At 47.7% G+C, this 25,478-nt stretch overlaps 1 protein-coding gene across 1 annotated transcript in view; it reads right to left on the reverse strand.

Annotated features, from left to right (window-relative positions):
- Positions 1 to 1,490: 1,490 nt before the first annotated feature.
- LOC120064879 (dedicator of cytokinesis protein 3-like) overlaps positions 1,491 to 25,478 on the reverse strand; it is a 112,055-nt gene continuing 88,067 nt past the window's right edge. The window contains 9 exon segments of the mRNA XM_039015471.1: positions 1,491 to 1,951; positions 1,988 to 2,126; positions 4,154 to 4,239; positions 19,085 to 19,172; positions 19,748 to 19,863; positions 20,189 to 20,338; positions 20,681 to 20,808; positions 21,584 to 21,735; positions 24,700 to 24,813. Of these exon segments, the coding sequence (XP_038871399.1) occupies positions 1,491 to 1,951; positions 1,988 to 2,126; positions 4,154 to 4,239; positions 19,085 to 19,172; positions 19,748 to 19,863; positions 20,189 to 20,338; positions 20,681 to 20,808; positions 21,584 to 21,735; positions 24,700 to 24,813 (1,434 nt within the window).

The following is a 25,478-nucleotide window of genomic DNA, read 5'->3' on the forward strand; positions in this document are numbered from 1 at the left end:
CCATGATTATGGACAGTCCTGAATTAATCATGAATTTTATTTTTTATTTAACCTTTATTTAATTAGGCAAATCAGTTAAGAACACATTCTTATTTTGCTGGCATCAAAAGTAAAACAAGTATTACATCTAATTGGCCTTCATAGAACTCTTACAGAATTTCCACGTGGGCGGGGATATTGGAAATTTAATCAAAGCCTATTGGATGACAATTTGTTCTTAACTATGACAAAATAATTAATTATTGACTATTTCCCCGGCCAAGCCCCCCCCAACTAGGACGATGCTGGGCCAATTGTGCTCCGCCATGAATGAATAATGATGAGTGAGAAAGTTACAAATATCATACTCCCAAGAAAGACATGCTAACCTCTCACCATTACAATAACAGGGGAGGTTAGCATTTTATATCATACCCCCAAGACATGCTAACCTCTCACCATTACAATAACAGGGGAGGATAGCATTTTATATCATACCCCCAAGACATGCTAACCTCTCACCATTACAATAACAGGGGAGGATAGCATTTTATATCATGCCCCCAAGACATGCTAACCTCTCACCATTACAATAACAGGGGAGTTTAGCATTTTATACCATACCCCCAAAAAAGACATGCTAACCTCTCACCATTACAATAACAGGAGAGGTTAGCATTTTATATCATACCCCCAAGACATGCTAACCTCTCACCATTACAATAACAGGGGAGGTTAGCATTTTATATCATACCCCCAAGACATGCTAACCTCTCACCATTACAATAACAGGGGATGTTAGGCAGGTGTGGTGGTGGTGGGCGGGTGATATTTCTGCATCTGTAACTTTCTCACTCATTATTATTCAAGATTCATTCAGGATTATCCGTAATCATGGTCGAATCCACATGAATGTAGAAGTGTTTAGAAACATATTCTATTCTTATTTACAATAAAACACAATACATGATTTACCATTCATTTATATTGGGCACAAAATAATCTGAAACACAACCAAAACAAACAGCTAATGCATTCAACATAATTTGTCACAAGCTTGATGTAACCATGTAGTGATAGGAATATGGGACCAAATACTTAACTTGTTACTACTTTAATAAATATAAGTGAATTTGTCCCAATACTTTTAGTCCCTTAAAATGGGGGGACTATGTACATTGAGTACTGTAATCACAGTGCACTTTAACCTCAGTCATTGTATCATTTTAAATTCAAAGTGTTGGACTACAGAGCCAAAACAACAACAAAATGTGTCACTGTCCCAATGGGCATGCCTCGACCAACCATGCCTCGACCAACCAAGTGCCAGTTCAGGAGAATGTAACATTACAGAACGTTCAGATAGAAATATATTTAATGTAGAACATATATGATTGTCTGTCAGAAAGAATAAGGGGAAATCATGTGTGTCCGCTCTATCTAATCTATTTCTATCTGAAACGTTCAGAATGTTTCACATCACTGTCTGAATACACCCCCAGGCCTCCTCTTCACTCTTCGGCGATGCCGTGCTCCCACGCCACTTTGGCCTGCTCTTCCTTAGAGGTGATGAGAGGCTGAGAGATCTTGCGTGGCATGGGCATGGGCCTGGTGGGAATACACCCCTCCTCCTCAGGAATACACCCCTCTCTCAGGTAGGGCTTGGGGGGCAGGGCGGGCGGAGGCTGGTGGCGGTAGTGGGGCAGGTTCTGGATGTTAAGGGTATGGGCCTCTGGGAGGACAGGGCTGATTGGAACCACGATATTGGTGATGAGTGGGGTGATCACCCCAGGAGAGGAGTGGCTACGACAGGGAGGGGGCTTGGAGCCATCCAGGACCTCTGACTCAGAGACACTGTAGCGCACAGGCAGGTAGGAACCAGAGGGGGAGTCCATGCCCAGGTCCTCTCCGTCCGTGGCCCAGGTAGCGTGTGCCATGCTGGGGGTGACGGCGACAGTGTCCAGGGCATCTGCTGGGTGTCTGGTTGTTCCATGGGACTCGGTGGAACATGACTGGCCCATGAAGTTGCTCTCGCTCAGGGAGGAGACGCCGGAGGAGGCGCTACCGGAGAGAGTAGAGTTACTGCCATCCAGGCCGGACTGGGACTGGGGACTGGTGGGCGAGGCAGGTATAGGGTGCAAGGCTGACTGTGGAGGAAAACAATTGGGAAAAGGGTTACTCTTATAGATAAATGACAGACATACTGATTTGCATTGCCCATTTGTGTGAGGCGTAAAAACACGATGAAAACAACTACAGATATAAAGCAAACACAAGCCAGCTCAAAGACCAATGTGTCAAGGAGGTGGTTGATGACGTTAGCAGGCTGCAGCGTGGGAGGCACCGCTTGTCCCATGAATTAATCATATAAAATTGAGGATTAGCTGATAACTGCAAAACAAACATTCTGGATAACATTGAGAACCTTGCACTATTTATCGATCAATATTTTGATATGCTCGAAAAAGAGTCAGATGCATCGAAGCGAACAAGAGAAAGACCTTTCCTCGAGCTCTGAGAGCGAAACTGAAGGGAAGCAGCCGTCTAACATTGTAGGGCTATAGAGGTAGAGGTTGAGGCCTTAAAAACAGGAATGGATTACAGTAATAAAATGCTGGAAAAAATACGAGTGGAAAACAAGATATTAAAAACTACCGTGGACTCCCTAAAAATAACTACCGTGGACTCCCTAAAAATAACTACCGTGGACTCCCTAAAAATAACTACCGTGGACTCCCTAAAAATAACTACTGTGGACTCCCTAAAAAAAACTACCGTGGACTCCCTAAAAAAAACTACCGTGGACTCCCTAAAAAACTACCGTGGACTCCCTAAAAAACTACCGTGGACTCCCTAAAAATAACTACCGTGGACTCCCTAAAAAACTACCGCGGACTCCCTAAAAAACTACCGCGGACTCCCTAAAAAAAACTACCGCGGACTCCCTAAAAAAAAACTAGGAGGAAAACTAAAACAGACAATGGAGGAAAAAGTCAAGGTGTTCATGAAACGTAATCTCAAGATGACGAACGAGCAGGTGGATACAATTGATTTTCAAAAAGGGCTCACTGTTTCAGTGGCAGAGCGGAGGGAAGGTCCTGTCCGATCGGAGCTATGCTAACTCACAACAAAATGAAAATTGCCTTGTTACAACAGGATAGGGAACTGAAGAACACTCTGTTCTCTAATAATGAACAATTTCTCCATGAAATAGAACAGACGACATGCCCTGTACCCCACTTTCAAAAGGCTCCGGGGCAGAGAAGCAGAATATTCGTCTAGTGGTCGAAGATTACAACGTGGGAGAATGCCAAGTGTGTGGAAAGCTGTCAACAAGGCAAAAGGTGGCTACTTTGAAGAATCTAAAATATATTTTGATTTCTTGATTTCTTGATTTTTTTTTGGTTACTACTTGATTCCATATGTGTTATTTCATAGTGTTGATGTCTTCACTACTATTCTACAATGTAGATAATAATATAAATTAAGAAAAACCCTGGAATGAGTAGGTGTGTCCATACTTTTGACCGCTACTGTATATGTAGCAGAAAAGCTGTAAACTAAATGGTGAACGGGTTAATAAAAATAAATAAAAAGACGAATGTGTCAAAAACACAGTCACACATACAACACATTACATACACAACCACACACGGAGCAACAAGCATCTCTACAGTTATACAATACTCTACAGCCTAGTGCTCTTTTAGCCTTGCTCACTCACTGATACGGAAGGACTGAGAGGTGACTGGAGTAGAGGGGGGGGGACCAGACCAGGCCAGACAAAACTGGACCAGACAAAATTGGACCAGATCTGGGTTCAAATACTATTTGAAATCACTTCATATGCTTTATCTGTGCTTGATTGAGACCAAAAGTCATTAAAACAAAATGGTTGAACTTTATTTGCACCAAAGAAAACAAGTGACAAACAACAATAAACAACAATACAGATAAAAACACATACTAATAATAGAAAGGTGTGATATGAAAACCACAAAACAACAAACCTATATACAATACACGAGTAAGAGACCACAACTGAAAACATTTACAATCTCAAACTTCTGTCAGGCTAAAGCAAATCCTCAAAAGGATTTGAAGAATAGTACTTGAACCCAGGTCTGGACTGAACAGGTCAGGACGGTAGGCTACACTAGGCCAGGGAGGGTACCTTTCGTAAAGAGGAGCGCGCAGGGAGAGCTGGAGGGAGGTCGCTGATCTGGTGGTGGAAAGCATCAAAGTGCATGGAGAAGTGTCCTATAGAGGGAGACACACAGCAGGACAGAACAACGGATTGGTTGGTTGGAAATATACAGAACTAAACCAGAGAGGGGAGGAGGAGGAGGGGGGGGGGGAATAATGATCTGGAGAAGGATAAACAGGCCTCTGACTAAGCTACAGAACATTCCCCTTGAGAGAATCAGGTAGGATTAGGGTTGGTGGGTAGATGGTGGGGGTAGGATCAGGGTTGGTGGGTAGATGGAGGGGATAGGATCAGTGTGGGTAGGTAGATGGTGGGGATAGGATCAGGGAGGATCAGGGTTGGTGTTGGGGATAGGATCAGGTAGGATCAGGGTTGGTGTTGGGGATAGGATCAGGTAGGATCAGGGTTGGTAGGTAGATGGTGGGGATAGGATCAGGTAGGATCAGGGTTGGTGGTGGGGATAGGATCAGGGAGGATTAGGGTTGGTGGGTAGATGGTGGGGATAGGATCAGGGTTGGTGGGTAGATGGTGGGGATATGATCAGGGTTGGTGGGTAGATGGTGGGGATAGGATCAGGGTTGGTGGGTAGATGGTGGGGATAGGATCAGGGTTGGTGGGTAGATGGTGGGGATAGGATCAGGGTTGGTGTTGGGGATAGGATCAGGTAGGATCAGGGTTGGTGGGTAGATGGTGGGGATAGGATCAGGGTTGGTGGGTAGATGGTGGGGATAGGATCAGGGTTGGTGGGTAGATGGTGGGGATAGGATCAGGGTTGGTGGGTAGATGGTGGGGATAGGATCAGGGTTGGTGGGTAGATGGTGGGGATAGGATCAGGGTTGGTGGGTAGATGGTGGGGATAGGATCAGGGTTGGTGGGTAGATGGTGGGGATAGGATCAGGGTTGGTGGGTAGATGGTGGGGATAGGATCAGGGTTGGTGGGTAGATGGTGGGGATAGGATCAGGGTTGGTGTTGGGGATAGGATCAGGTAGGATCAGGGTTGGTGTTGGGGATAGGATCAGGGTTGGTGGGTAGATGGTGGGGATAGGATCAGGGTTGGTGGGTAGATGGTGGGGATAGGATCAGGGTTGGTGTTGGGGATAGGATCAGGTAGGATCAGGGTTGGTGTTGGGGATAGGATCAGGGTTGGTGGGTAGATGGTGGGGATAGGATCAGGTAGGATCAGGGTTGGTGGTGGGGATAGGATCAGGTAGGATCAGGGTTGGTGGTGGGGATAGGATCAGGGTTGGTGGGTAGATGGTGGGGATAGGATCAGGGAGGATCAGGGTTGGTAGGTAGATGGTGGGGATAGGATCAGGTAGGATCAGGGTTGGTGGGTAGATGGTGGGGATAGGATCAGGTAGGATCAGTGTGGGTAGGTAGATGGTGGGGATAGGATCAGGGAGGATCAGGGTTGGTGTTGGGGATAGGATCAGGGAGGATCAGGGTTGGTGTTGGGGATAGGATCAGGGAGGATCAGGGTTGGTGTTGGGGTTAGGATCAGGTAGGATCAGGGTTGGTGTTGGGGATAGGATCAGGGAGGATCAGGGGGTTGGTGGTGGGGATAGGATCAGGTAGGATCAGGGTTGGTGGGTAGATGGTGGGGATAGGATCAGGTAGGATTAGGGTTGGTGGGTAGATGGTGGGGATAGGATCAGGTAGGATCAGGGTTGGTGGGTAGATGGTGGGGATAGGATCAGGTAGGATTAGGGTTGGTGGGTAGATGGAGGGGATAGGATCAGGTAGGATCAGGGTTGGTGGTGGGGATAGGATCAGGTAGGATCAGGGTTGGTGTTGGGGATAGGATCAGGTAGGATCAGGGTTGGTAGGTAGATGGTGGGGATAGGATCAGGTAGGATCAGGGTTGGTGGTGGGGATAGGATCAGGGAGGATTAGGGTTGGTGGGTAGATGGTGGGGATAGGATCAGGGTTGGTGGGTTGGTGGTGGGGATATGATCAGGTAGGATTAGGGTTGGTGGGTAGATGGAGGGGATAGGATCAGGGAGGATCAGGGTTGGTGTTGGGGATAGGATCAGGTACGATCAGGGTTGGTAGGTAGATGGTGGGGACAGGATCAGGTAGGATCAGGGTTGGTGTTGGGGATAGGATCAGGGAGGATCAGGGTTGGTGGTGGGGACAGGATCAGGTAGGATCAGGGTTGGTGTTGGGGATAGGATCAGGTAGGATCAGGGTTGGTGTTGGGGATAGGATCAGGTAGGATCAGGGTTGGTGGGTAGATGGTGGGGATAGGATCAGGGAGGATCAGGGTTGGTGTTGGGGATAGGATCAGGGAGGATCAGGGTTGGTGTTGGGGATAGGATCAGGGAGGATCAGGGTTGGTGTTGGGGATAGGATCAGGTAGGATCAGGGTTGGTGTTGGGGATAGGATCAGGGTTGGTAGGTAGATGGTGGGGACAGGATCAGGTAGGATCAGGGTTGGTAGGTAGATGGTGGGGATAGGATCAGGTAGGATCAGGGTTGGTGTTGGGGATAGGATCAGGGTTGGTAGGTAGATGGTGGGGACAGGATCAGGTAGGATCAGGGTTGTTAGGTAGATGGTGGGGATAGGATCAGGTAGGATCAGGGTTGGTAGGTAGATGGTAGGGATAGGATCAGGTAGGATCAGGGTTGGTAGGTAGATGGTGGGGATAGGATCAGGTAGGATCAGGGTTGTTAGGTAGATGGTGGGGATAGGATCAGGTAGGATCAGGGTTGGTAGGTAGATGGTAGGGATAGGATCAGGTAGGATCAGGGTTGGTAGGTAGATGGTGGGGATAGGATCAGGGTTGGGGGGTAGATGGTAGGGATAGGATCAGGTAGGATCAGGGTTGGGGGGTAGATGGTAGGGATAGGATCAGGTAGGATCAGGGTTGGGGGGTAGATGGTAGGGATAGGATCAGGTAGGACATGTGCATAGCGTTTAAATAGACTAATTATGCTAAATTAGCGTTGTTGGTTAATTTACTTGCCGCTCATCATCAGCATCTACCAAGCTTGCTGTACTACTGGATAGGATGAAACAGGACTGGTTCTTTATAACAGTCATACAGGGATAAAGGAGAGCTACAATGACACTGAGAACAACGTTGGAAAGGGGTACAGTTGAATAAATCCTTGAGGATCTATTGGAATCAGATGTTCCCATAAAACTTTTTTTTTTAAATGCCACCAAACTGCACTAAACTGCACTAAACTGCACTAAACTGCACTAACTGCACTAACTGCACTAAACTGCAATAAACTGCACTAAACTGCACCAAACTGCACCAAACTGCACCAAACTGCACTAAACTGCACTAACTGCACTAAACTGCACCAAACTGCACTAACTGCACTAAACTGCACCATCGACGCCAACCAGGGTCGGGGTCAATTCCATTTACATTCAGGAAGTACACTGATATTACAGTTCCAGTGGAATTGAAACAAAATGCACCTGTGAGTGCTTTAAAAAAAATATATATTTATCTGTTATTTTACCAGGTAAGTTGACTGAGAACACGTTCTCATTTACAGCAACGACCTGGGGAATAGTTACAGGGGAGAGGAGGGTGAATGAGCCAATTGGAAGCTGGGAATTATTAGGTGACCATGATGGTATGAAGGACAGATTGGGAATTTAGCCAGGACACTGGGGTTAACACCCCTACTCTTACAATAAGTGCCACGGGATCTTTAATGACCTCAGAGAGGCATTGTGCTGATCACAAAGGTCATGTCATGGTTAACAACAGATTATTATGGTTACCATCACATACACACACATACAGTACATGACCACTTACACACAAACCAATATTTGACCCCAAAAACACTGGACCGTATTCCCAACATTAAGAAATAGTGGGAATACACTACATGACCAAAAGTATGTGGACACCTGATCGTCGAACATCTCATTTCAAAATCATGGCCATTAATATAGAGTTGGTCCCCCCTTTGCTGCTATAACAGCCTCCACTCTTCTGGGAAGACTTTCCACTAGATGTTGGAACATTGCTGCTGTAACAGCCTCCACTCTTCTGGGAAGGCTTTCCACTAGATGTTGGAACATTGCTGTTATAACAGCCTCCACTCTTCTGGGAAGGCTTTCCACTAGATGTTGGAACATGGCCGCGGGGACTTGCTTCTATTCAGTCACAAGAGCATTAGTGAGGTCGGGCACTGATGTTAGGCGATTAGGTCTGGCTCGCAGTCGGTGTTCCAATTCATCCCAAAGGTGTTCGATGGGGTTGAGGTCAAGTTCTTCCACACCGATCTTGACAAACCATTTCTGTATGGACCTCGCTTTATGCACGGGGGCATTGTCATACTGAAACAGGAAAGGGCCTTCCCCACACTGTTGCCACAAAGTTGGAAACCTAGAATGTCATTGTATGCTGTAGCATTAAGATTTCCCTTCACTGGAACTAGGGGGCCTAGACGAACCATGAAAAACAGATCCAGATCATTATTCCTCCTCCACCAAACTTTACAGTTGGCACTATGCATTGGGGCAGGTAGCATCCAGATTCGTCTGTCGGACTGCCAGATGGTGAAGCGTGATTCTTCACTTAAGAGAACACGTTTTCACTGCTCCGGAGTCTTGGCATTGCGCATGGTGATCTTAGGCTTGTGTGCGGCTGCTCGGCCATGGAAACCCATTTCATGAAGCTCCCGGCGAACAGCTCTTGTGCTGAAGTTGCTTCCAGAGGCAGTTTGGAACTTGGTAGTGAGTGTTGCAACCGAGGAAAGACGATTTTTACATGCTACGCGTTCTGTGGGCTTGTGTGGCCTACCACTTTGCGGCTGATGTTGCCCCTAGTCGTTTCCACTTCACAAAACCAGTACTTACAATTGACCGTAGAAGCTCTAACAGGGTAGAAATTTGACAAACTGACTTGTTGGAAAGCTGGCATCCTATGACGGTGCCACGTTGAAAGTCACTGAGCTCTTCAGTACTGGCCATTCTATGGCCAATGTTTGTCTATGGAGATTGCATGGCTGTGTGCTCGATTTTATACACCTGTCAGCAACGGGTGGTGGCCGAAATAGCCGAATCCACTAATTTGACAGGGTGTCCACATACTTTTGTATACATAGTGATGATTGACAAATACCTCAACAACCCTTTCATTAGTGTTCTGCCTCAGTGTAACTATATAACGGGTGTTGAATAAAGATATGCCGTGTGATGTGTGTAATGTCCTTTATTCATAGTGTTTGTTGTTATCTATAGGGGGTCTGGCATGCCAACGTAAGGCACAACACAACGCAAAAACACTCGACTGTATTCTGATAGAGATCCGTTTTTGGTGAACCATCTGACCATCTGACCATCTGACCACCTGACCATCTGACCACCTGACCATCTGACCACCTGACCATCTGACCCTCTGACCACCTGACCATCTGACCATCTGACCATCTGACCATGGGATGTGGTTCACCCAAAAACCCCTCCGTTGCACATGTATTGTACTCACCGTGGGGCAGGCTGCGGGGCGGGATAGGTGGGGCCATCACACTCCCAACGTGGGCGGACAGGAACGGCAACACCTCTCTGGTGCCACTGTCCAGACTCCAGCTGCTGGGGGTGGTCAGGACTGGAGGGGAGAGAGGTCATGTAAATACGACCCTCTACTGTTCACACTAACATTAAGCTGCTGGGGGTGGTCAGGACTGGAGGGGAGAGAGGTCATGTAAATACGACCCTCTACTGTTCACACTAACATTAAGCTGCTGGGGGTGGTCAGGACTGGAGGGGAGAGAGGTAATGTAAATACGACCCTCTACTGTTCACACTAACATTAAGCTGCTGGGGGTGGTCAGGACTGGAGGGGAGAGAGGTAATGTAAATACGACCCTCTACTGTTCACACTAACATTAAGCTGCTGGGGGTGGTCAGGACTGGAGGGGAGAGAGGTCATGTAAATACGACCCTCTACTGTTCACACTAACATTAAGCTGCTGGGGGTGGTCAGGACTGGAGGGGAGAGAGGTAATGTAAATACGACCCTCTACTGTTCACACTAACAGTAAGCTGCTGGGGGTGGTCAGGACTGGAGGGGAGAGAGGTAATGTAAATACGACCCTCTACTGTTCACACTAACATTAAGCTGCTGGGGGTGGTCAGGACTGGAGGGGAGAGAGGTCATGTAAATACGACCCTCTACTGTTCACACTAACATTAAGCTGCTGGGGGTGGTCAGGACTGGAGGGGAGAGAGGTCATGTAAATACGACCCTCTACTGTTCACACTAACATTAAGCTGCTGGGGGTGGTCAGGACTGGAGGGGAGAGAGGTAATGTAAATACGACCCTCTACTGTTCACACTAACATTAAGCTGCTGGGGGTGGTCAGGACTGGAGGGGAGAGAGGTAATGTAAATATTTGGCTTTCTGATTCATAAGGTGTTTTATGTTTAATTCATTGGCAACGTGGGCGGTATTGGCAGAGTCATCATCATGAAGATTATCATCATCATCATCATCAATATAATCAACTTCATCATCATTACTGTTTTGATTTTTGCGTGATTTAAGAAAGCAATGTTATTTATATTAGTGTGGTCAATGTACTGTATTTGGGGGGGGGGGGGTTCATATGTATCGTTCAAATGGTTTATGTTGACTTACAGGAACAACCAATTACACATCAGTGTACCACACCGTAAAGGAGAACGACCAATTACACATCAGTGAACCACTCCGTAAGGGAGAACGACCAATTACACATCACCATACCACACCGTAAAGGAGAACAACCAATTACACATCAGTATACCACACCGTAAGGTAGAACGACCAATTACACATCAGTATACCACACCGTAAGGTAGAACGACCAATTACACATCAGTATACCACACCGTAAGGTAGAACGACCAATTACACATCAGTATACCACACCGTAAGGTAGAACGACCAATTACACATCAGTATACCACACCGTAAGGTAGAACAACCAATTACACATCAGTATACCACACCGTAAGGGAGAACGACCAATTACACATCAGTATACCACACCGTAAGGGAGAACGACCAATTACACATCAGTATACCACACCGTAAAGGAGAACAACCAATTACACATCAGTATACCACACCGTAAGGTAGAACGACCAATTACACATCACCATACCACACCGTAAAGGAGAACAACCAATTACACATCAGTATACCACACCGTAAGGTAGAACGACCAATTACACATCAGTATACCACACCGTAAGGGAGAACGACCAATTACACATCAGTATACCACACCGTAAGGGAGAACGACCAATTACACATCAGTATACCACACCGTAAGGGAGAACGACCAATTACACATCAGTATACCACACCGTAAGGGAGAACGACCAATTACACATCAGTATACCACACCGTAAGGGAGAACGACCAATTACACATCAGTATACCACACCGTAAGGGAGAACGACCAATTACACATCAGTATACCACACCGTAAGGGAAAAATGTACACTTACTACTTTCAATAAAGAAAAGGGCTTTAGTCATAGCAACAGGCTGGTGTTGACTGATAGAGCAGTCCTCTACTAATGATCAACAGTGGGACATCTACAGACAGAAGATGAAGTGGATTTTAAACTAGCTGAAGTATTAGGAGGGTCTGTGAACTGACCACTAACTGTCTGAACAGATAAAACAGAGTACTAGCTTATGTTCTCAACGGGATTGAAAAAGACCAAAAACTTGGGGTAAATTAGGACAGACTTACACCCTTTTAACATACTGAGTCCAGTCATACCAAGCTGTACTGACCTGGTTACATATCCACTACTGAGTCCAGTCATACCAAGCTGTACTGACCTGGTTACATATCCACTACTGAGTCCAGTCATACCAAGCTGTACTGACCTGACCTGGTTACATATCCACTACTGAGTCCAGTCATACCAAGCTGTACTGACCTGATTACATATCCACTACTGAGTCCAGTCATACCAAGCTGTACTGACCTGGTCTGGTTACATATCCACTACTGAGTCCAGTCATACCAAGCTGTACTGACCTGGTCTGGTTACATATCCACTACTGAGTCCAGTCATACCAAGCTGTACTGACCTGGCCTGGTTACATATCCACTACTGAGTCCAGTCATACCAAGCTGTACTGACCTGGTTACATATCCACTACTGAGTCCAGCCATACCAAGCTGTACTGACCTGACCTGGTTACATATCCACTACTGAGTCCAGTCATACCAAGCTGTACTGACCTGGTTACATATCCACTACTGAGTCCAGTCATACCAAGCTGTACTGACCTGGTTACATATCCACTACTGAGTCCAGTCATACCAAGCTGTACTGACCTGGTTACATATCCACTACTGAGTCCAGCCATACCAAGCTGTACTGACCTGGCCTGGTTACATATCCACTACTGAGTCCAGTCATACCAAGCTGTACTGACCTGGTTACATATCCACTACTGAGTCCAGCCATACCAAGCTGTACTGACCTGACCTGGTTACATATCCACTACTGAGTCCAGCCATACCAAGCTGTACTGACCTGGTTACATATCCACTACTGAGTCCAGTCATACCAAGCTGTACTGACCTGGTTACATATCCACTACTGAGTCCAGCCATACCAAGCTGTACTGACCTGAGCTGGTTACATATCCACTACTGAGTCCAGTCATACCAAGCTGTACTGACCTGGTCTGGTTACATATCCACTACTGAGTCCAGTCATACCAAGCTGTACTGACCTGGTTACATATCCACTACATAGTCCAGCCATACCAAGCTGTACTGACCTGGCCTGGTTACATATCCACTACTGAGTCCAGTCATACCAAGCTGTACTGACCTGGTTACATATCCACTACTGAGTCCAGTCATACCAAGCTGTACTGACCTGGTTACATATCCACTACTGAGTCCAGCCATACCAAGCTGTACTGGCCTGGTTACATATCCACTACTGAGTCCAGCCATACCAAGCTGTACTGACCTGACCTGGTTACATATCCACTACTGAGTCCAGTCATACCAAGCTGTACTGACCTGGTTACATATCCACTACTGAGTCCAGTCATACCAAGCTGTACTGACCTGGTTACATATCCACTACTGAGTCCAGTCATACCAAGCTGTACTGACCTGGTTACATATCCACTACTGAGTCCAGTCATACCAAGCTGTACTGACCTGGTTACATATCCACTACTGAGTCCAGTCATACCAAGCTGTACTGACCTGACCTGGTTACATATCCACTACTGAGTCCAGTCATACCAAGCTGTACTGACCTGGTTACATATCCACTACTGAGTCCAGCCATACCAAGCTGTACTGACCTGGTTACATATCCACTACTGAGTCCAGTCATACCAAGCTGTACTGACCTGGTTACATATCCACTACTGAGTCCAGTCATACCAAGCTGTACTGACCTGACCTGGTTACATATCCACTACATAGTCCAGCCATACCAAGCTGTACTGACCTGGCCTGGTTACATATCCACTACATAGTCCAGCCATACCAAGCTGTACTGACCTGGCCTGGTTACATATCCACTACTGAGTCCAGTCATACCAAGCTGTACTGACCTGGTTACATATCCACTACTGAGTCTTTCTGAACATTTCTGAACATTTCTGAACATTTCTGAACATTCGAGACGTGTAGTCCACTTGTCATTCCAATCTCCTTTGCATTAGCGTAGCCTCTTCTGTAGCCTGTCAACTATGTGTCTGTCTATCCCTGTTCTCTCTTCTCTGCACAGACCATACAAACGCTTCACACCGCGTGGCCACGGCCACCCTAACCTGGTGGTCCCAGCGCGCACGACCCACGTGGAGTTCCAGGTCTCCGGCAGCCTCTGGAACTGCCGATCTGCGGCCAACAAGGCAGAGTTCATCTCAGCCTATGCTTCCCTCCAGTCCCTCGACTTCTTGGCACTGACGGAAACATGGATCACCACAGATAACACTGCTACTCCTACTGCTCTCTCCTCGTCTGCCCACGTGTTCTCGCACACCCCGAGAGCTTCTGGTCAGCGGGGTGGTGGCACCGGGATCCTCATCTCTCCCAAGTGGTCATTCTCTCTTTCTCCCCTTACCCATCTGTCTATCGCCTCCTTTGAATTCCATGCTGTCACAGTTACCAGCCCTTTCAAGCTTAACATCCTTATCATTTATCGCCCTCCAGGTTCCCTTGGAGAGTTCATCAATGAGCTTGATGCCTTGATAAGCTCCTTTCCTGAGGACGGCTCACCTCTCACAGTTCTGGGTGACTTCAACCTCCCCACGTCTACCTTTGACTCATTCCTCTCTGCCTCCTTCTTTCCACTCCTCTCCTCTTTTGACCTCACCCTCTCACCTTCCCCCCCTACTCACAAGGCAGGCAATACGCTTGACCTCATCTTTACTAGATGCTGTTCTTCCACTAACCTCATTGCAACTCCCCTCCTAGTCTCCGACCACTACCTTGTATCCTTTTCCCTCTCGCTCTCATCCAACACTTCCCACACTGCCCCTACTCGGATGGTATCGCGCCGTCCCAACCTTCGCTCTCTCTCCCCCGCTACTCTCTCCTCTTCCATCCTATCATCTCTTCCCTCTGCTCAAACCTTCTCCAACCTATCTCCTGATTCTGCCTCCTCAACCCTCCTCTCCTCCCTTTCTGCATCCTTTGACTCTCTATGTCCCCTATCCTCCAGGCCGGCTCGGTCCTCCCCTCCTGCGCCGTGGCTCGACGACTCATTGCGAGCTCACAGAACAGGGCTCCGGGCAGCCGAGCGGAAATGGAGGAAAACTCGCCTCCCTGCGGACCTGGCATCCTTTCACTCCCTCCTCTCTACATTTTCCTCTTCTGTCTCTGCTGCTAAAGCCACTTTCTACCACTCTAAATTCCAAGCATCTGCCTCTAACCCTAGGAAGCTCTTTGCCACCTTCTCCTCCCTCCTGAATCCTCCTCCCCCTCCCCCCCCCCCTCCTCCCTCTCTGCAGATGACTTCGTCAACCATTTTGAAAAGAAGGTCGACGACATCCGATCCTCGTTTGCTAAGTCAAACGACACCGCTGGTTCTCCTCACACTGCCCTACCCTGTGCTCTGACCTCTTTCTCCCCTCTCTCTCCAGATGAAATCTCGCGTCTTGTGACGGCCGGCCGCCCAACAACCTGCCCGCTTGACCCTATCCCCTCCTCTCTTCTCCAGACCATTTCCGGAGACCTTCTCCCTTACCTCACCTCGCTCATCAACTCATCCTTGACCGCTGGCTACGTCCCTTCCGTCTTCAAGAGAGCGAGAGTTGCACCCCTTCTGAAAAAACCTACACTCGATCCCTCCGATGTCAACAACTACAGACCAGTATCCCTTCTTTCTTTTCTATCCAAAACTCTTGAACGTGCCGTCCTTGGCCAGCTTTCCTGCTATCTCTCTCAGAATGACCTTCTTGATCCAAATCAGTCAGGTTTCAAGACTAGTCATTCAACTGAGACTGCTCTTCTCTGTGTCACGGAGGCGCTCCGCACTGCTAAAGCTAACTCTCTCTCCTCTGCTCTCATCCTTCTAGACCTATCGGCTGCCTTTGATACTGTGAACCATCAGATCCTCCTCTCCACCCTCTCCGAGTTGGGCATCTCCGGCGCGGCCCACGCTTGGATTGCGTCCTACCTGACAGGTCGCTCCTACCAGGTGGCGTGGCGAGAATCTGTCTCCTCACCACGTGCTCTCACCACTGGTGTCCCCCAGGGCTCCGTTCTAGGCCCTCTCCTATTCTCGCTATACACCAAGTCGCTTGGCTCTGTCATAACCTCACATGGTCTCTCCTATCATTGCTATGCAGACGACACACAATTCATCTTCTCCTTTCCCCCTTCTGATAACCAGGTGGCGAATCGCATCTCTGCATGTCTGGCAGACATATCAGTGTGGATGACGGATCACCACCTCAAGCTGAACCTCGGCAAGACGGAGCTGCTCTTCCTCCCGGGGAAGGACTGCCCGTTCCATGATCTCGCCATCACGGTTGACAACTCCATTGTGTCCTCCTCCCAGAGCGCTAAGAACCTTGGCGTGATCCTGGACAACACCCTGTCGTTCTCAACTAACATCAAGGCGGTGGCCCGTTCCTGTAGGTTCATGCTCTACAACATCCGCAGAGTACGACCCTGCCTCACACAGGAAGCGGCGCAGGTCCTAATCCAGGCACTTGTCATCTCCCGTCTGGATTACTGCAACTCGCTGTTGGCTGGGCTCCCTGCCTGTGCCATTAAACCCCTACAACTCATCCAGAACGCCGCAGCCCGTCTGGTGTTCAACCTTCCCAAGTTCTCTCACGTCACCCCGCTCCTCCGCTCTCTCCACTGGCTTCCAGTTGAAGCTCGCATCCGCTACAAGACCATGGTGCTTGCCTACGGAGCTGTGAGGGGAACGGCACCTCCGTACCTTCAGGCTCTGATCAGGCCCTACACCCAAACAAAGGCACTGCGTTCATCCACCTCTGGCCTGCTCGCCTCCCTACCTCTGAGGAAGTACAGTTCCCGCTCAGCCCAGTCAAAACTGTTCGCTGCTCTGGCACCCCAATGGTGGAACAAACTCCCTCACGACGCCAGGACAGCGGAGTCAATCACCACCTTCCGGAGACACCTGAAACCCCACCTCTTTAAGGAATACCTAGGATAGGATAAAGTAATCCTTCTGACCCCCCCCCCCTTAAAAGATTTAGATGCACTATTGTAAAGTGGCTGTTCCACTGGATATCTTAAGGTGAATGCACCAATTTGTAAGTCGCTCTGGATAAGAGCGTCTGCTAAATGACTTAAATGTAATGTAAATGAGTCCAGCCATACCAAGCTGTACTGACCTGACCTGGTTACATATCCACTACTGAGTCCAGCCATACCAAGCTGTACTGACCTGGTTACATATCCACTACTGAGTCCAGTCATACCAAGCTGTACTGACCTGACCTGGTTACATATCCACTACTGAGTCCAGTCATACCAATCTGTACTGACCTGGTCTGGTTACATATCCACTACTGAGTCCAGCCATACCAAGCTGTACTGACCTGGTTACATATCCACTACTGAGTCCAGCCATACCAAGCTGTACTGACCTGGTTACATATCCACTACTGAGTCCAGTCATACCAAGCTGTACTGACCTGGTTACATATCCACTACTGAGTCCAGTCATACCAAGCTGTACTGACCTGGTTACATATCCACTACTGAGTCCAGTCATACCAAGCTGTACTGACCTGACCTGGTTACATATCCACTACATAGTCCAGCCATACCAAGCTGTACTGACCTGGCCTGGTTACATATCCACTACTGAGTCCAGTCATACCAAGCTGTACTGACCTGGTTACATATCCACTACTGAGTCCAGCCAAACCAAATTTGTGGTCGAAGATTACAACGTGGGAGAATGTGGTTAGGTATCCACCATAGTTGCTGGAAAGGACCATGTGAAAATAAAATATCTGAGCCAGTACAGTATAGTTTGGGCATGGAGAACAGTATAGTTTGGTTCTGCGAGAACAGTATAGTTTGGGCATGGAGAACAGTATAGTTTGGGCATGGAGAACAGTATAGTTTGGGCATGGAGAACAGTATAGTTTGGGCATAGAGAACAGTATAGTTTGATTCTGCGAGAACAGTATAGTTTGGGCATAGAGAACAGTATAGTTTGGGCATAGAGAACAGTATAGTTTGGGCATGGAGAACAGTATAGTTTGGGCATAGAGAACAGTATAGTTTGGGCATAGAGAACAGTATAGTTTGGGCATGGAGAACAGTATAGTTTGGGCATAGAGAACAGTATAGTTTGGGCATAGAGAACAGTATAGTTTGGGCATAGAGAACAGTATAGTTTGGGCATAGAGAACAGTATAGTTTGGGCATAGAGAACAGTATAGTTTGGGCATGGAGAACAGTATAGTTTGGGCATAGAGAACATTATAGTTTGGGCATGGAGAACAGTATAGTTTGGGCATGGAGAACAGTATAGTTTGGTTCTGCGAGAACAGTATAGTTTGGGCATGGAGAACAGTATAGTTTGGGCATGGAGAACAGTATAGTTTGGGCATGGAGAACAGTATAGTTTGGGCACAGAGAACAGTATAGTTTGGGCATGGAGAACAGTATAGTTTGGGCATGGAGAACAGTATAGTTTGGGCATGGAGAACAGTATAGTTTGGTTCTGCGAGAACAGTATAGTTTGGGCATGGAGAACAGTATAGTTTGGGCATGGAGAACAGTATAGTTTGGCTCTGCGAGAACAGTATAGTTTGGGCATGGAGAACAGTATAGTTTGGGCATGGAGAACAGTATAGTTTGGGCATGGAGAACAGTATATTTTGGGCATAGAGAACAGTATAGTTTGGGCATAAAGAACAGTATAGTTTGGGCATGGAGAACAGTATAGTTTGGGCATGGAGAACAGTATAGTTTGGGCATGGAGAACAGTATAGTTTGGTTCTGCGAGAACAGTATAGTTTGGGCATAAAGAACAGTATAGTTTGGGCATGGAGTACAGTATAGTTTGGGCATGGAGAACAGTATAGTTTGGGCATGGAGAACAGTATAGTTTGGGCATGGAGAACAGTATAGTTTGGGCATAGAGAACAGTATAGTTTGGGCATAGAGAACAGTATAGTTTGGGCATAGAGAACAGTATAGTTTGGGCATAGAGAACAGTATAGTTTGGGCATGGAGAACAGTATAGTTTGGGCATGGAGAACAGTATAGTTTGGGCATAGAGAACAGTATAGTTTGGGTATGGAGAACAGTATAGTTTGGGTATGGAGAACAGTATAGTTTGGGCATGACTGAAACACACTACAACAGACTATAGGAGACTGAAACACACTACAACAGACTGAAAGGCAACATACTGAGATGATAGCTAGGTCTACAGTACCTTTCTCTGCCACAGACAGGTTAGGGTCGCTGCAGGGCTTGCATGGACCAATCACCTGGTGGAACAACGCTCGCTGGAAGTTGGTTGGCTGGAGAAACAGAAAAGACATATCAGTCAACCAATAAATATATCAATCAAATGTATTGATAAAGACTTTTACATCAGCAGTCACAAAGTGCTTGTACAGTAACATGGCCTAAAGCAAAAGCACAGAGGCCAGGCAATACTACCTAGAAGGAAGAGACCTAGAGAGGAGCCAGGCTCAGACAGGAGGTAATAATACCTAGAAGGAAGAGACCTAAAGAGGAACCAGGCTCAGACAGGAGGTAATAATACCTAGAAGGAAGAGACCTAAAGAGGAACCAGGCTCAGATAGGAGGTAATACTACCTAGAAGGAAGAGACCTAGAGAGGAACCAGGCTCAGAGAGGAGGCCCTTCCTCCTCTAGCTGCACCAGGCAGTATATCATAGCATTCCAATAAGAAGATCAGAGCCCGTATCAACAAAGCATCTCAAAGTGCTGATCTAGGATCAGGTCCCTCTGTCCATCGAATCTTATTCATTATGATCTAAAAGGTTAAACTCATCCGAGATCAGCACTCCTACTGTGAGACGGGATTGTGATAGAAGACGATAGGAATGGTGGGTCTACGGTACCTGTACCTGTCCGTTCTCAGTGATGTTGGGGTACATGGCGGAGCTGGGTCTCTCCCGGTGAGGAGGCAGCAGCATCAACATCTCACGGTTGTTCCGGTATTTCTCCGGCAGCGACGGGGAGCCTACCGCAGGGGGAGGGGACACAGAGGAGAACAGAGCATCAAGACTAGACATGAACACTAACATTGACAGCAATGTCTCAGTTTCGCTGCTCATTGCTAGGGCCCAGAGTTTTTCTTAATTTGCTCATGGCCAGGTCACTTTGTGAGGTCAACTCAAGAGTGAAACTGCTAGTTGGTTTGGAGAGCAACTCCTTCAGTGGATTCAATGATAAACATCGTGCCATCGTCATCCATAGCGCCAGGAAGCTTTCCCTGACCAGCAAAAAACTAAACGAGTCAATGAACTATTTAGTAGGCTAGCCTCCAGTGTGAATAAATAACCTACCTCTGATGCTGTTGGAGGAGTTGACCATCTGGGAGGGTGCTGAGTGGGTGGAGCTCAGGCTGGAGGAGGAAGGACTTGGCTGAGAGAAGAGAAAAGATACAGGAAATGACCTCGTATTCCTCGTGTTATACCTCCCGAAAAATAAATTCCCTGAGATACAGGAAATGACCTCGTATTTCTCATTTAATACCTAAATCTCTGGAAGGTCGAGTAACAGAGCAAAGCAGCAGATGCAGAATTGTTGTCGAGTTAACCAGTCAACACTTTAGTTTGGCAGAATCCTAATTTGACATACATGCCCACCCATAACTTCTTCTTAACAACTCTGGTGTCAATCATGAATTGGCAATGAGACATTTGTGCAAAAGAAAAGTGCACTTTCCATATCTCAAGTTAGGATTTTGTATTTTTTTGGGGGGGGGCTCACATGGCTGAGAGTCCTGTCTGTGGGTACAGCAGGCACTACCCTCGCGTGGAGACAGACCTGCATACGGTAGACGTCCTCGGGGTGTTCCACCACCATGCCGTCCGTCAGGATCACCAGATTACCCGTCTCACTGGAGGTGTGAGAGGACAGTGAGGAGGACGAGTGGCGGATAGACCCCAGCAGATTCAGTGGACTGGGGGGGAGAGAGAGAGGGAGGGTTGGGGAGGGAGGGTGGAGTGGGGGAGAGGAGGGAGGGAAAAGGGAGAGGAGGAAGGGAGGTTGGAGTGGGGGAGAGGGGGAAGTTTGGGTAGAGGAGAAAGGGAGAATGATGACAGGGGAGAGGGAGAAGAGGGTGAGAATGGGTGGGGTGGGGGAGAGGGAGGGGTATGAGGAAAGAGAGGGATAAAGTGTGAATGAATGAAAGAAATTGTGGTAGTGATACTGCTATAGTGAGACAGTCAGGCAGAGAAACAAAGAGAAAGAGAGAGAGATAAAGAGAGAGAGAGTCAGAGAGACAGAGAGAGAGACACAGAGAGTGTCAAAGAGAGAGAGAGGGACAGAGACACAGAGAGAGAGAGAGAGAGAGAGAGAGAGAGAGAGAGAGAGACAGAGAGAGAGAGAGAGAGAGAGAGAGAGAGAGAGAGACACAGAGAGAGACACAGAGAGAGAGAGAGAGAGACACAGAGAGAGAGAGAGAGAGAGAGAGAGAGAGAGAGAGAGAGAGAGACAGAGAGAGAGAGACACAGAGAGAGAGAGACAGAGAATAGAACGAGACAGAGGTGACAGGGCAGTGAAGGATGATGTATGTTGTGTTTGTGTCGGAACTCGTGAGAACACTGAGAACAAATTACCAGTGGGGGTCGAGGAGAAAGGCCGGGAGGAACCTTGGCAGATTGTGTTTGCGTGTGTATGTGTGTTATACGTGTGTGTACCAGTGTGTGTGTGTGTGTGTGTGTGAGTGACCATACCTGTGCCTGTGCATGACTTTGAAGCTGTCGGGGCTCATGGGGCTGTGCGTAGCCAGGATGCCTCTCGGGGTACTGGCACCAGAACAGGCAGGACTCAGCTTGTCCAGCCCCGGCAGACCCTGAATGGACACAGAGGTTTCTCAATATTCATACTGTGAGGAGACTGTCATTGTGGAAAGGAGTTAGAAGTGTGTCATCCCCTATGAGGGGCTGGACAGGGGACAAAACACACACTCACACAGTGTGTCATCCCCTATGAGGGGCTGGACAGGGGACAAAACACACACTCACACAGTGTGTCATCCCCTATGAGGGGCTGGACAGGGGACAAGACACACACTCACACAGTGTGTCATCCCCTATGAGGGGCCGGACAGGGGACAAAACACACACTCACACAGTGTGTCATCCCCTATGAGGGGCCGGACAGGGGACAAAACACACACTCACACAGTGTGCCATCCCCTATGAGGGGCCGGACAGGGGACAAAACACACACTCACACAGTGTGTCATCCCCTATGAGGGGCCGGACAGGGGACAAAGCACACACTCACACAGTGTGTCATCCCCTATGAGGGGCCGGACAGGGGACAAAGCACACACTCACACAGTGTGTCATCCCCTATGAGGGGCCGGACAGGGGACAAAACACACACTCACACAGTGTGTCATCCCCTATGAGGGGCCGGACAGGGGACAAAACACACACTCACACAGTGTGTCATCCCCTATGAGGGGCCGGACAGGGGACAAAGCACACACTCACACAGTGTGTCATCCCCTATGAGGGGCCGGACAGGGGACAAAGCACACACTCACACAGTGTGTCATCCCCTATGAGGGGCCGGACAGGCGACAAAGCACACACTCACACAGTGTGTCATCCCCTATGAGGGGCCGGACAGGGGACAAAGCACACACTCACACAGTGTGTCATCCCCTATGAGGGGCCGGACAGGGGACAAAACACACACTCACACAGTGTGTCATCCCCTATGAGGGGCCGGACAGGGGACAAAACACACACTCACACAGTGTGTCATCCCCTATGAGGGGCCGGACAGGGGACAAAGCACACACTCACACAGTGTGTCATCCCCTATGAGGGGCCGGACAGGGGACAAAGCACACACTCACACAGTGTGTCATCCCCTATGAGGGGTCGGACAGGGGACAAAACACACACTCACACAGTGTGTCATCCCCTATGAGGGGCCGGACAGGGGACAAAACACACACTCACACAGTGTGTCATCCCCTATGAGGGGCCGGACAGGGGACAAAACACACACTCACACAGTGTGCCATCCCCTATGAGGGGCCGGACAGGGGACAAAACACACACTCACACAGTGTGCCATCCCCTATGAGGGGCCGGACAGGGGACAAAACACACACTCACACAGTGTGTCATCCCCTATGAGGGGCCGGACAGGGGACAAAACACACACTCACACAGTGTGTCATCCCCTATGAGGGGCCGGACAGGGGACAAAACACACACTCACACAGTGTGTCATCCCCTATGAGGGGCCGGACAGGGGACAAAACACACACTCACACAGTGTGTCATCCCCTATGAGGGGCCGGACAGGGGACAAAACACACACTCACACAGTGTGTCATCATAGTACGGAGCAATTTCAATGCCGAAAGAAACGTTATTTGAATTAAATTATTTGTATTTCGATATTTACATTTAAATTAAATATTTTATGAATTTGTAGTGCACAAATGAATGAATGAATTTGTAGTGCATTTGAAACTGAATCAAATTAATATTGCATTCAGTTTGACAATTTAATGAAATATTACAATTCAATATTTATACATTCAGCACGGTAGATATTGCATACATTTTCTGTGAAACTATAAATTCAAGCATATTCAACTTCTCAGATTCAATTTTCGAATTCAGATCTTGAAATTCAGATTAAAAACCAGATACAACATCCTGGTACTTTGCCAGCCAGGTGAGGAAGAAGAGAACATATAGAATAAAAACAGAGGGAGTTGTCCACTCTGTGTGTTGTGGGAAGGTAAACAGGTTTCTGGCAGTTTCTGAAGCCAATGTGGGATACCTAGTCAGTTGTCCAACTGAATGTATTCAACTGAAATGTGTCTTCCGCATTTAACCCAACCCCTCTGAATCATAGAGGTGCGGAAGTCTGCCTCAATCGACATCTTCAGCGCCCAGGGAACAGTGGGTTAACTGCCTTGCTCAGGAGCAGAACGACACATTTGTACCTTGTCAGCTCTAGGATACGATCCAGCAACCTTCCGGTTACTGACCCAACGCTCTAACCACTAGGCTACCTGCCGCCTCTACACTCTAACCACTAGGCTACCTGCCGCCTCTACACTCTAACCACTAGGCTACCTGCCGCCTCTACACTCTAACCACTAGGCTACCTGTGGCATGTTAAATTGATTTTCTTCCAATGAATTTGGATCTAGCATTTTAACCGTTTAGGCTTTAAGGTATAATGAGCCCATTCTGAAAGCTCTCTAGAACATCATCATGCCTTCTGTTCCCCTCGATGATGCTCACAGGATGTGCATAACACGTTAGAAGTGAGTGTGACAAAAAAAAAAATCATTTGGCCCGAATAAGAATATCGTTCAATAGCCTTTCTCATAGCCTTTCTAAGGATAGCTTTTCCACTCCCTATTTAAATATCGCCCTTGTGACTGACTGGGTTTGAACCGGCTCTCCTGCATGTCACAAGACAGTGTTAGCCCACTTAGGAATCAGCCTGAAGGAATACCTGCCGAAATGCCTTTTAGAGACAACTTCACCAGACACTAGTGGGATAAGTCACAAAGAAGACATCTTTAAAGAGATTCTGGAAATTAAGCCCTTTTTCTTCTCTACTTACCCAATTAAGCCCTTTTTCTCTCTCTACTTACCCAGAGTCAGATGAACTCATGGATGCCATTTTTTGTCTCTGTGTGTAGTTTTAAGGAAGTTGGAAGCACAATCAGTTGAAACTAACTTCAAACTACACACAGACATAACAATGGTATCCATGAGTAGTTAGGTGCAAAAAAAAGGGCTTACTTGCCAAAATCTCACAATACCCCTTTAAGAGATGCCTGAAAAAAGCCACTTACATAGAGACTGCTCCTCATCATTTGGAACTGGTCTATTAGTTTCTTGTGCAGGGGACGCATTTCAGGGTGCACCAGCTTGTCATGGACCGCAAGCCCCGCCCCCAGGATGTGAACCTACAACAGCAGATATTTGAACAAACAAACTTGGTTAATTGCCAGGTTTCAACAAATTACTTTACTTTAAAAACATATTTAGATACAGCACTTTTACCAAATTGCTTTAACTCAACCACAACATACTAGAATATAATGTTGTGCATTCACTGTTCACACAAAGAGACCACATTAGATAAGGCAGTTGGTAATGCTGCCATACCGGACCAGAGAAAACTCCAGTCTCTGCTGCCATACCGGACCAGAGAAAACTCCAGTCTCTGCTGCCATACTGGACCAGAGAAAACTCCAGTCTCTGCTGCCATACCGGACCAGAGAAAACTCCAGTCTCTGCTGCCATACCGGACCAGAGAAAACTCCAGTTTCTGCTGCCATACCGGACCAGAGAAAACTCCAGTTTCTGCTGCCATACCGGACCAGAGAAAACTCCCGTTTCTGCTGCCATACCGGACCAGAGAAAACCCCAGTCTCTGCTGCCATACCGGACCAGAGAAAACTCCAGTCTCTGCTGCCATACCGGACCACAGAAAACTCCAGTTTCTGCTGCCATACCGGACCAGAGAAAACTCCCGTTTCTGCTGCCATACCGGACCAGAGAAAACCCCAGTCTCTGCTGCCATACCGGACCAGAGAAAACTCCAGTCTCTGCTGCCATACCGGACCAG

The sequence above is a fragment of the Salvelinus namaycush genome, chromosome 20, assembly GCF_016432855.1.
Source record: "Salvelinus namaycush isolate Seneca chromosome 20, SaNama_1.0, whole genome shotgun sequence".
In the NCBI taxonomy this organism is placed as follows: domain Eukaryota; kingdom Metazoa; phylum Chordata; class Actinopteri; order Salmoniformes; family Salmonidae; genus Salvelinus; species Salvelinus namaycush.